This window comes from Haemaphysalis longicornis, unplaced genomic scaffold, assembly GCF_048455015.1.
Source record: "Haemaphysalis longicornis isolate Haplotype H1 unplaced genomic scaffold, Haemaphysalis longicornis Haplotype H1 scaffold_1, whole genome shotgun sequence".
NCBI lineage: Eukaryota > Metazoa > Arthropoda > Arachnida > Ixodida > Ixodidae > Haemaphysalis > Haemaphysalis longicornis.
In genome coordinates this window covers 449,191,451-449,202,465 of record NW_027526203.1, presented here as the reverse complement: position 1 = coordinate 449,202,465, position 11,015 = coordinate 449,191,451, and the positions used below count along the sequence as shown (strand labels likewise).

Genomic DNA, 11,015 nt, shown 5'->3' with positions numbered 1-11,015 from the left:
CCAAGGCTCATTATTATGACGTATCACTTACTGAGTTTATTAAAAATGACCCCTCTAAGTTCTGGCGCTTTCTGGGTGAAAGAAAAAATGTCCTGAAAGAAATAGCTGTAAATGGTAAAATTGTGAGTGATTGTAAGGAAATAGCCCAATCATTCAATTACTACTTTCAATCAGTTTTTTCGCCAGGTCAGGTAGCGTGAATCAAAAACGCCTAACACGTGATTCAAGTATACCTGTTATATCGGATCTTGGAGTTCGGGCAATGTTACGTAAGCTCGATTCGAGAAAAAGCCCCGGCCCCGATTGTCTTCCAAATGGATTCTTGAAACGGTATGCTGACCAGTTATCAGTATTCTTAACTAAGGTTTTTCAGACCTCTCTGGCATCGGGTGAAGTCCTGTATTATTTTCTGGTTGCCAGGGTCAAACCACTCTTTAAAAGTGGAGATAAACTTGCAATCTCAAACTACAGACCAATTTCTATTATAAGTAGCTGTTGTAAAATGTTAGAACATGTTATTGCGGGATTTATTCATGAATTTCTTGCTGAAAGGAACATTTTATCGCCTTATCAGCATGGCGTTAGGAAAAAAATGTCTACTGTTACGCAATTGGTCACTACAGTTCATCACTTCTCTGCCGCTTTGGATGAGTCCGGACAAGTTGATGTAATGTTCCTAGATTTTAGTAAGGCCTTTGACAAAGTGCCGCATGATAAGCTTTTGTATAAACTCGAACTCATTGACCTTCCTGACTGTCTATTGAACTGGATTAGAGCTTATTTATCAAACAGAAAACAGTATGTTGATATTAATGGTTGTTTCTCTCATTCTCTTGCTGTCCCATCTGGTGTACCTCAGGGCAGTGTTTTGGGACCACTGTTGTTCCTTCTTTATATAAATGATTTGGTGTGTGTACTTCCTGAAGCGGTCTCTGTTGGGCTGTTTGGCGACGATTGTATTGTTTTTAGAGAAATTCGCTCACCTGAAGACTGTGTTGTGTTGCAAGAATCCCTAGTACAAATAGGGAGGTGGTGTGAGGAGTGGGGAATGATACTGAATGCCAGAAAATGTGCCTTTTTAAGAATAACACGTAAAAAATATTTTTTTTCGTTCCCAGTATTTCTTCCAGAATACTGCAATCGCAGAAGTTGCAGAGTATAAATACATCGGCCTCACTTTAAATTCTGATTTAACTTGGTCGTCTCATGTATCACGTATTTGATCAGCTGCATTTACAAAGTTGTGTTTTTTGAGGCATAAATTAAGACATGCTCCAAGTCACGTCAAGCTTTTAGTTTACAATACTTTTGTTAGAGCCAAACTGGAATATGCCTCCGTGATTTGGAATCCGCACTTTAAAAAAGATATTCACATGCTAAAGCTCGTCCAAAGAAAAGCAGTACGGTTTATTTTTTGCAATTATGGGCGTTAGGATTCTCCTTCGAAGCTTATGTCTGACAATGGCATTCAATCTTTAGAATCTCGAAGACGCTTGGCCCATTTATTCTCCTTGCACAATATTGTTACGTGTAAAGTGCAAATAACTCTATCGACTTTAGTTCAACCCTTAAGCACAAGAAGGACGCGACACATGCATGCTCAATCCCTTCAGCCTATTTTCGCAAAAACAAACCAGTTCAAGCTTAATTTCTTCCCCCGTAACATTTCTGAATGGAATGCGCTTCCGGAAGCAGTTGTTCAGGCCACAAATGTTTCCGAAGCGTTCCATGAGAGCGTTTGTCATTGATTATATGCATTATACGGTGTGCTATGCCTTTACCGATGTGCCTTGTACTTTTTTCATTTTTTTGTTTGTTTTCTTACTTTTAAAATGTTTGATCCTTGTATGAATGTTTGGTGTATTGCCAGTTGCCCCTCCTGCTTGGGCCAGAAAATCTGGCTTGCAGTATTCGCAATAATAATAAATAAATAAATATGGTGTGAAACAGCAGTAAGAACACTTGTACTGTCCATCTAATGACCCCTTCAGCTACTGGAATGTGTAAACTGGATATGTTGCTTGGGCGAAAAGCTTCGGCGCTGTATATTTCCTCCGTAATGCCAGAGTCCTTTAAGGACTCTGGTAATGCTAATAGATTGATAATTGAGAGGCATCGGCTCGTCGATTCGTTTCTTCTGGAAAATAATGAAGGTCATGATACTTCAAAATAATCGTATGCACCCGATTCTTGTAAGCACAACTGGCGCAATACATTGCGTCTCTTAATTGGCGACTCTAATTCACCTAATCTGAACCACACAAGCTTTCCCGGTGCAGTAGGAACCTTCAAGAGTATACAGCGCTGAAAGTATTCTTCAGCTAAATAGTATTCAACCGGTAGTCGGAGCACAGCTGAAGTGTCCGTTATGTTTCACTATCATCTGTGTGGATACTCCACCTTGTGACTCCACGCCAATAACGTTGATTTTATAAGCGCAACAAAAGCTCTTTAAAAACCCAGTGGCAGCAGTCAAGAGGGGGAGGGGCGAGTCAAATTTTCCTTTTTTGCACTTCTACGAACACCAGGTTTAGGGAAGACAGGAATGGCACAATGCACAAAGGCCGAACGCCGGCCCTATCATTGCTTGTACTGTTTTCTTTGTGTCTAGTTAGTTGGATCGCGCTGGTAAACTGTGAACTGCCAACTTTTAAGGAAGCAATGAACAGTTGGGGCCTCCCGCACCGTTTACTATCCTTTCCGGCGCAATTTGTTGCCGCTGCCAAATGACAATATATATAGCGGTTTGGGGGGCGAAATCTCGCCATCTAGATGCAGCAGCCAAGCCTCTCCCCAGATTTTCGGTGTATGGGGAGCTCACCGTGCCACTTCACGTGTTGTAGACTCGACGCTATAATGAACTGTAATTTTTTATAGGAAGTGGTGTGCGCTGTGGACTTGTACTAAACACCCAAATGGAAGTGAGCTCGAAGATGGTGTAAAGGTCGGCTGGTACAAGGTGAGTCATTTAATGCACGGCTCAACCGCGACACGATTATATGGCGCGCGGGTTTGCACACACGCGCTTGATGATTCACAGAAAGCTTGCGGCGCTGCAGCGTACCGTAAAGACGTCGCAACACCATAGAAGCTTCCAGCAACTACTGAACGGATTGAAATGTAATTGGTTGCACATACGCGCGTGCCCACACACACACACACACACAGGATACGATATATATATGTATGTATGTAATGTATGTATACAGGGTGTCCCAGCTATCATGCACCAAGATTTAAAAAAAGAGAAATCGCGTAACTCGAAGAAAACCTATTGCATAATGTTTGCAGTACTGTCAAGAAGCGGAGAGTAAATTTTTCGTTAATGAGACTTAATTAATTAATTGTAATTAAATATCTAACTCGAAAAATACTGTCCTAATCACTAAAGTGTCAATGAGGCACTTGTAGATAACCATGAGGGGCATCTAACTGCGCTATTTTCAGCGACGAACTAATTGCGTACTCATTTATTCTGACTGATAAAGGAAACCCGCGAAATATGAAAAATACCACGTGACGACGCTTACGCGCGCATTGTGAAGCAGCGTCCCCAAACAAAGCTGATTGAAAGCAACTGCTTTGCGTGTTACCCGCCCGAAGAGACAGCGCATCACCTTGATAATAGCATGCATGGAAGGAGCAGCAGCAGCAAGATTCGCGGGACGCGTGTGCAGATAAGGAACAAACTCGGTCGCGATTTCTTCTTGCTTTCTTTTGTCCATTTCATTCTGGCTAACTCAGAGGCAGCCTGTTTGAGGGCGTTGCTTTACGGTGCGCGCGGAGGCGCCGTCACGTGGTATTTTTCATATTTCGCGGGTTTTCTTTATCAGTCAGAATAAATGTGTACGCAATTAGTTCATCGCTGAAAATACCGCAGTTAGATGCCCCTCGTGATTACCTATAAGTGCCTCATTGACACTTTAGTGATTAGGACAGTATTTCTCGAGTTAGATAATTAATTACAATTAGTTAATTAAGTCTCATTAACGAAAAAATTACTCTCCGCTTCTTCACAGTACTGCGAACATTATGCACTAGGTTTTCTTCGAGTTACGCCTTTACTCTTTTTTTAAATCTTGGTGCATGATAGCTGGGACACCCTGTATATATATATATATATATATATATATATATATATATATATATATATATATATATATATATATATATATATATATATATATACACATACATACATACATACATACATACATACATACATACACAAGGCTAGAAGGCTAGACGGTGGCTTTAGAGGTTTAAACTGGGCCTCTAATTTTATTGGTAAATATTCTGGACATTACAAGAATTAAAAACTTGAAACGCCGAATTCATAACGTGGAAAGACAACCCGTGAACCTTTTTGTATTCTAAGTAGTTAAAATAGCACTTATAAGAGCATTTGAAGCATTATGACATGTTTATACTATGTAGTTACCTTTAATGCTGAGCCAATATTTTGCATTTGTGATTCTAGCAGGTCTTACCTTATCCCAATGAGAACAAAGTACTGAATGATGATGTGAACTATGTAACTACTTCCGTTCACCTTCCAAAGTTTATTTTTATGAGACTCGAGGTTTAAACTTGGTGCTCAACGTTTTCATATTTTCTCCCTTTCAGCATTTAGCTGTTGTAGATTCTGCGGCCACTATTCACTATATGTTAAAGCTCTCTCTTTAAAAGAGTTTATTCTATTCGTTTGAGTGGCTACGGAGTGCTTCATGCCTAAATGGGTATCCTGCATATACGCAACGCTTGCTTCTCGCGGTTGACAACTCTGCTCTTCATTCCATCATTACGACGGAAAAGAGCCAATGGAAAGAGAGAGACAGGTGAGGCCGAGACGTGGTGCTTTTCCGTCCTAGCGCGCACAGTGTCGGTTTATTGGATGCTATATGTTTCACATACCAGATTTTTCTTTGTACCAACAGCAATTAAATTATTGTCTTAAATACAGTTTGTAAAAATACTATAGTGAATATATATTAAAATAGAGTCGTAAAAAGGGGAGATCACAGAAGGAACAAAGGGGTTAAACGTTGCACATTTCCCTCTACTCTGGTACAACAGTATGGCACAGCGAGAGACACTTATTGCACACAGCAGCCCTCCGGGAGGAGAACCGGGCTGTCGTCCTGCAAGCCAATTGAGCGCCCTCGCCCGTTCAGCCGATCTGCCTACACTTGGTGTCCAACAAAAGGAGGGAAGATGGGAGGCCTTCGTTGCTTCTACCCGTGAACATCGGGAACTCTGCTGTGCCACCAGCGAATACGGTTGTTCTTTGGCGCTACGACTGAGGAGTGTTCTAGCGATGCGCGCCAAGCTCCGTGCAGTGCTCCACCGCACTTTCGCCAGAACAGTGCCCGAAGAAGGGGTGCACGTGGGTGCAGGATTGCGTGGTGCGAGCGGCGCTGCTTTCGCTCCGGAATTTCGTGTTCGAGTGAATGTGCTCTGACGCGACGACATAGGCGTAAAACAGGGGACACGTGCGGCCACCCGGCGCGTGGGCGGCCCCGATGCCATGGGGAGAGCCCGCGGTGATACATTCGCAGGTCCCAGGGCTTCGTGGAGCACCGTGCGGGTCGCGTGGCCGCGTCATACGAAATGAACGTACACATAGATTAGAGTCTATTAGCGGAAGCCCTGGGTGTTCGTCGGAACGAACGGCCGACACACCGACACACGTCGTAGTTCGTATACAGGATGGGACCAGACAGGCCGGCAGCGACCGTCCCCGAACAGCAAAAATACGTGTACTCTCAATGTAAGACATCTAAAGTTACCCAAAAGGTTACAGACACCGAGAAGGCATGCGGATACCTCTGCGAAATGGAAGACATGGTTAATCAGGAGGCCCTGACTTGATCACAAACAGCGCCGCGCCCTTCGCACGTGCTGCGCTGCACGCGCCGGCGGCTGCCCGCTCTCAACTAACTCTACGAAACAGGCCGCCGAAGCAGCTGGCCCTTCAACGGAACGGTCGGCCACAACGGCTGTCCTCAGACCATTTTGAGTTCCTCTGAAGAGCGAAAACCGGCAGCCTTCACGCTCTCCGATGATGGTACCAGAGGAACCTTCCGGTCAGGGCCAAATCAATCGCCTTGCTGGAGCAACAGGATGTTGCCAGCGCGCGCCACTTCCCAACCGAATAAGGTCCAGAGGGGAGGCATCACGAGGCGTGCTCTTCTTATCCCTCCGTGTTTACAGCATGGCTGTCCCGCTAATTCGCTAGCCGACAAGTCCAAGTAACCGGCCCTGCACTGAGCACATAGGAGACGGTACACCTTTCTCGGTGTCATCGTTATTAGGAGGAGCTACTTTGGCGTGCATGAGTTTCGACTGACGCGCCGGGGCAACAACGATTCATGGGAAACACCGTGGCACAACTACGGTTTAACAGCCCAGAGGAGGATCACCGCTCCAGGGTGCGCGCCGCTCCGAGGGTCTGGGAGGAGGAAGCAACAAGTGGTACCTAGAGCCGTGCATGCTCACAACAGCTTGATACGATATGTTGTCACATTCTAACGCCAACTGCCATGCATGTTGCTGTGCGGCACGCCTGTACAAAACTGCGTTTAAAAAGCGGTTTTGAACGCTCGAACCAAGAACTGCGTGCAACAAAACAAGCGCTATACATAGTATATAGGATCTGTGCAATTCAGGCGTCCGAACCAATCGTTGATGGGCGCGTAAAAACTGTACACAGCGTGTGTGGCACGTATGCAAAATAACGAGCAGCTCCAAGCGTCGGGGTCAACAGAGGATGCTAAGAGGCTCCGGCGGTGGCTGAAAGCGGCCCTAGGCCTTAAGAACGGATTGCAGCAGCATCTCCCGGTGGGAAGTGCGCATGTGCCGGATCAGGGTGGCCTCCTTGGCGAATTTCTTGTGGCAGTGGCCGCACATGAGAGGCTTCACTTGCAGGTGAATGGAGCGCAGGTGCCGGTTGAGGTCCCCTGCGCACAGCGACGAGAGTTAGCGCCGCTGATGCCGCGCCGGGTGCTTGTTGGCACGGAAATTCGCATGCCAGAACAAATGAACCACAACGAGAGGGCGAAAGAGAAGGGGGTATACAGTTAGGCAAACTGCTGCTTCAGACCGCTTGTTTTCTGACATTCGTGTTATCGCACTAGTCATTTACATTCCCTGCACTCTTAAAAACCATGTGCTGTTTCTTCTATCTTGCCTATTGTTCTCGTTGATTGAAGATTTTATTCATGCGTTCATTCTTCACTTCCATACATCTAAATGACCAATAATTGCAATAAAAGCGGCAAGGTCAATCAATAACGACGTCCAGAATGCGATTAGTCTCTAAAAAATGCTATCTGGACTAATATTCGGCAATTCGCCCATTACATACTGCATTGTGTGATGTTGGTATGTAACGCCGTTACTCGATAAGTTTGCTCCCTTGGAAGAAGCAATTGATTATTTAGGGGCATGTTGGCAGGCAGACCAACGTACGTATTTTTAACGCCGAAGCTGTTTAGCAACTCGTTTATTTTGGCGTTGCACAAAACTTAGTATAACAGTACAAAGAAAAGGAATCACCGGTACGGCAGGATTCGATCCTATGTCTGGTAGGTAGATCAACGGATCTAGAGTAAGTCGCCTTACCCACTCGGCTACTACGGTGAATTGGTGCCTGAGAGTCAAATGGCTTACTCACTCGGCTGTGACGGTGGGGAGAAAAATCACGCCGCCTGCTCGACACAGGCCACGTGATAGGGTACACGTTGCACCTGCGGGTGCCTAATTTAAGTGTGCGCGTTCCATTCATCCGTTCTACTTCTTCGGTTTGCTTCTTCTTCACCGTCATAGCAACAAAGATGGAGTAAAGGTCGTTGCGGCAGCGAAGAAGAAGCGAATAGGCTGCAATCGTCGTGGACTTAAACCGTCGTGATCGTCATGAAGGTTGCATTGCATACAGCTGCGCTACCTTCATGTCTCACGCGTAAGTGTGAGCTTCCTTCATTTTTTAGAGTGTAGGTCACGTAATCAGTCTATTTTGCAGCTACCCGCGGGAACACATTCTGTATAAAATATGTTGTACTCTGCGCAGAATACAAGCACAGGAGTCCGAATGTACGCGCGTTGCACTGTTCCAAAAGAGCGTTTGACAAGCTTCGTTTGGAGATGTGTGCCAGCCTAAGGAACTATCCTGGATGCTCATGATTGACAATCCAGCTCGCAGAAACACGGCACAAAAAGGAACGAGAGTTAGACAGGACAGCGCTGCTTCTCACATCCTCTTGAACTATATATCCTGGATGCAATGCCTTAAATACAAGCTATGTACTCGTCAAGAGGTGGTTTCCGTCATGCCTAAAGAAAGCGTGGTCCGCATACCTTCCGAGCTGTAAGCAGTCCGCAAGCCTGAGGACAGCGAATCACCAAAGCAACTCGATAATGGCGCCAGACAAGGCGAAAAGAACCGAGCATAAAGACAGATGTGGCTGTCGCCCTTCCGGACATGACACTAATTGCCTGTCAGAGGTCAGGCAATGGTCCGACGAAGGTGCCATTCAAGCATCGTGTACTATCTGTGCCCCTGGAGACAGATATATAGTGTGCGCATTTTCCCTTTGTTCTACCATCGAACGCGTAGCCATCACATGCACTTCGTACCATCACTTCATACCACTTCAGATGCACTTCATGCATCTACCATCACATGCACTTCATAACACTTCATAAAAAGACATTCTCATCAATTCTGTTGACTGTTCTGAACCTGTGCTTCCACGCTTCCAATCGAACAGTGTTATTCTTCATGACGAAGCTGCGGGAGAAGCAGCGGAGGCCCGTCGTCACGGCTGGCTTCAGCACAGTGAATAGACATGGGATGCCACAGACACGCCCCAAGCCTGTTTGCACACAGCCTTCAAATGTGTGCATAATGAATGTGGTCGAGCTTCTTTGTGTATGCCTTCAGCTCAGCCGACGTCGTTTATTGGAGCCCGAGCCAGTGAGCCACGTAGCTTTAAAACAGGTTATGCCATTAGACAAGTGGAGTGTAGTCTTCGCTGTTGTTTGACGCATGTTTCAGCTACTAGCAAAACTGTATCCAGGCCTTTGCAGCCACACTTTCCTGTGCGTGTTCTAGCCAACGAACAGGAAAGTGTGACGGCGACCACAGCCCCATTGCCATGGCAAACCAGGAATGAGCCTGGTTCACCCTATGCTGCGACGCGCGAGGCAGAAACAGCGGCCCCACCTCTCTGGGAGAAGCCCTTGGAGCAGTGCGGGCAGCCGAAGGGCTTCTCCTTGTTGTGGAAGCGCTGGTGGGTGACCAGGTCACTGTGTCGGATGTAGCCCTTGCCGCAGAGCGAGCACCGGTGCGGTTCCGTGCCCGTGTGCACGTGCAGGTGACGCGTCAGGTCGCAGCGCTGGATGAAGCTCTTTCCGCACTCCTTGCAGTGGAAGCGCTCATCCTCCTGCGAAGACTGCTGCAATGAGGTGCGGCCCCGGCCACAACCCTCACCACTGCTCACCTTTGTGCGCACCGTGTGGATCTTCTGGTGGCGAGTGTAGTTGCCCAGCCGGTTGAAGGTGGCGCTGCACATTTCGCACTGGAAGGGCCTCGAGTTTTTCGGTGCGCTCTCCGGGGTTTTCTTTAGGGATCCTGGGCTTTCGCCGGCACCTGCATTGCGCCACTGCAGTGTACAGCCCGTCCGCAAAAGCGCGCGGGAGGCCTCGTACATTTGATACCTGCGTCCTTGTTTACGGGATTAGTGCCCTCCAGCTTGCAGATGGCGTTGATGCTCACTTCCTTGATGGTAGTTCCATCTTCGTGCAAAATCTGCGAGCGCGGGGGGAAGCGTATAAGCGGGGTCACCTGAATTCAGCCTGCAAAAGTGACTGCAGACAGAGACCCACCTGAAACTTGACCGGTGACATGGCGTCAGGCACCAAAAGAAAGTTCCCAAGGATCACCGAGTCCACTGGCAGCACATCCAGGTTGACCGTGGCCAGCGGGTTGCCGGCGGTGATCTTCAGCTTGCCTTCAAGGAGGGTCGGGGGAGGAGGCGCCGGCGGCTCGGACTTGTCGCGTCCGGGCTCCGGCTCATCGGGTGCCGAGCAGCACTTGTCCTCCTTGGCCGGCGGCGGCGAGGCGGCGCGCCTGCTCTTGAGCTTCTTGTTCTCCTTGCCGTCGGGCTGTGCGACCAAGGGCGTGCCAGGGGCGTTCTGCTCCCCCAGCGGCGTCACAAACAGGTCGGTCATGTCGGCGGCCTCTTCGAAGGCCGTGCTGTGCTTGGTGAGGTCTTCGAGTAGCATCGACGGGTCCTGGTTGATAGTACTCAGGGCCACGTCTTTGCTGTTCTCGTGCAGGAGTGGCGACTCCCTGGCGAAGCCATCCAGGTGAAGGCTGTGGTCTTCGTACGCTTCCACCTTGATGAACTGCACCCCTGAGGGGCAGAGCGCGGCGCTGAGCGCGCGAGCGCCGCGCCGGGGCGAGGGCCACTCACCGCTGTCCTCCTGCGCACCGAGGAAGTCGAGGCCGGACACCTTGACGGCGTCGCCGGCTACCAGCAGCTGCTGATCGGCCTTGGCGTCGCGGCGGACCTCCAGTACGTCGTCGTCCTCCCGCCGCCGGCCGTCGTCGGCAGCCAGCACGTAGTGCACGTCTTGCTTAAACTGGCTCACCAGCTCGCCCAGGCTTGGCACCAGAAGCAACGAGGGCAGCGCTAGCCCGTCGCGGTGCTGGGCGCCCATCACCAGGCTGTTGATGTAGTCCATGGCAGGAGGGCTTTGCATGGCCCTGGCAGCGCCGGGCGCTAGGGCCCCGCTCGTTCACCGCTCGCCCCGCGACGTCGCATGGCGGCTCGGCAGCGCCCTGCAGTCGCGGCCCGGGGCCCTCGGGCCGGCTCTGTGCCACTCGGACCGACCCGGGAGCGCGCCTCTGGCGACGATCGAAGGCGTCGCTAGTGCGCACGCTCCGCGCCCTGCGCACTGGGGACCGCCACCGGCGCCGCATTGATCGCAAAGCGCCCGTCTGTTTACATGCC

At 48.9% G+C, this 11,015-nt stretch overlaps 1 protein-coding gene across 3 annotated transcripts; it reads right to left on the bottom strand.

Annotated features, from left to right (window-relative positions):
* Positions 1–4,855: 4,855 nt before the first annotated feature.
* Positions 4,856–10,900, bottom strand: LOC144155967 (uncharacterized). Of its 3 annotated transcripts, none has more exons than XM_077687705.1 (5): positions 9,886–10,900; positions 9,709–9,808; positions 9,501–9,649; positions 9,224–9,455; positions 4,856–6,959 (listed from the first exon to the last, which is right to left on the bottom strand). In XM_077687705.1, exons 1-5 carry the CDS (start codon positions 10,762–10,764, stop codon positions 6,805–6,807), a joined length of 1,515 nt encoding a protein of 504 aa, XP_077543831.1. In that variant the 5' UTR covers positions 10,765–10,900; the 3' UTR covers positions 4,856–6,804. The 3 variants fall into 3 exon arrangements, with proteins under 3 accessions (XP_077543831.1, XP_077543832.1, XP_077543833.1); XM_077687706.1 differs by having other exon boundaries at positions 9,224–9,452; XM_077687707.1 differs by having other exon boundaries at positions 9,224–9,443.
* Between the last annotated feature and the right edge of the window lie 115 nt (positions 10,901–11,015).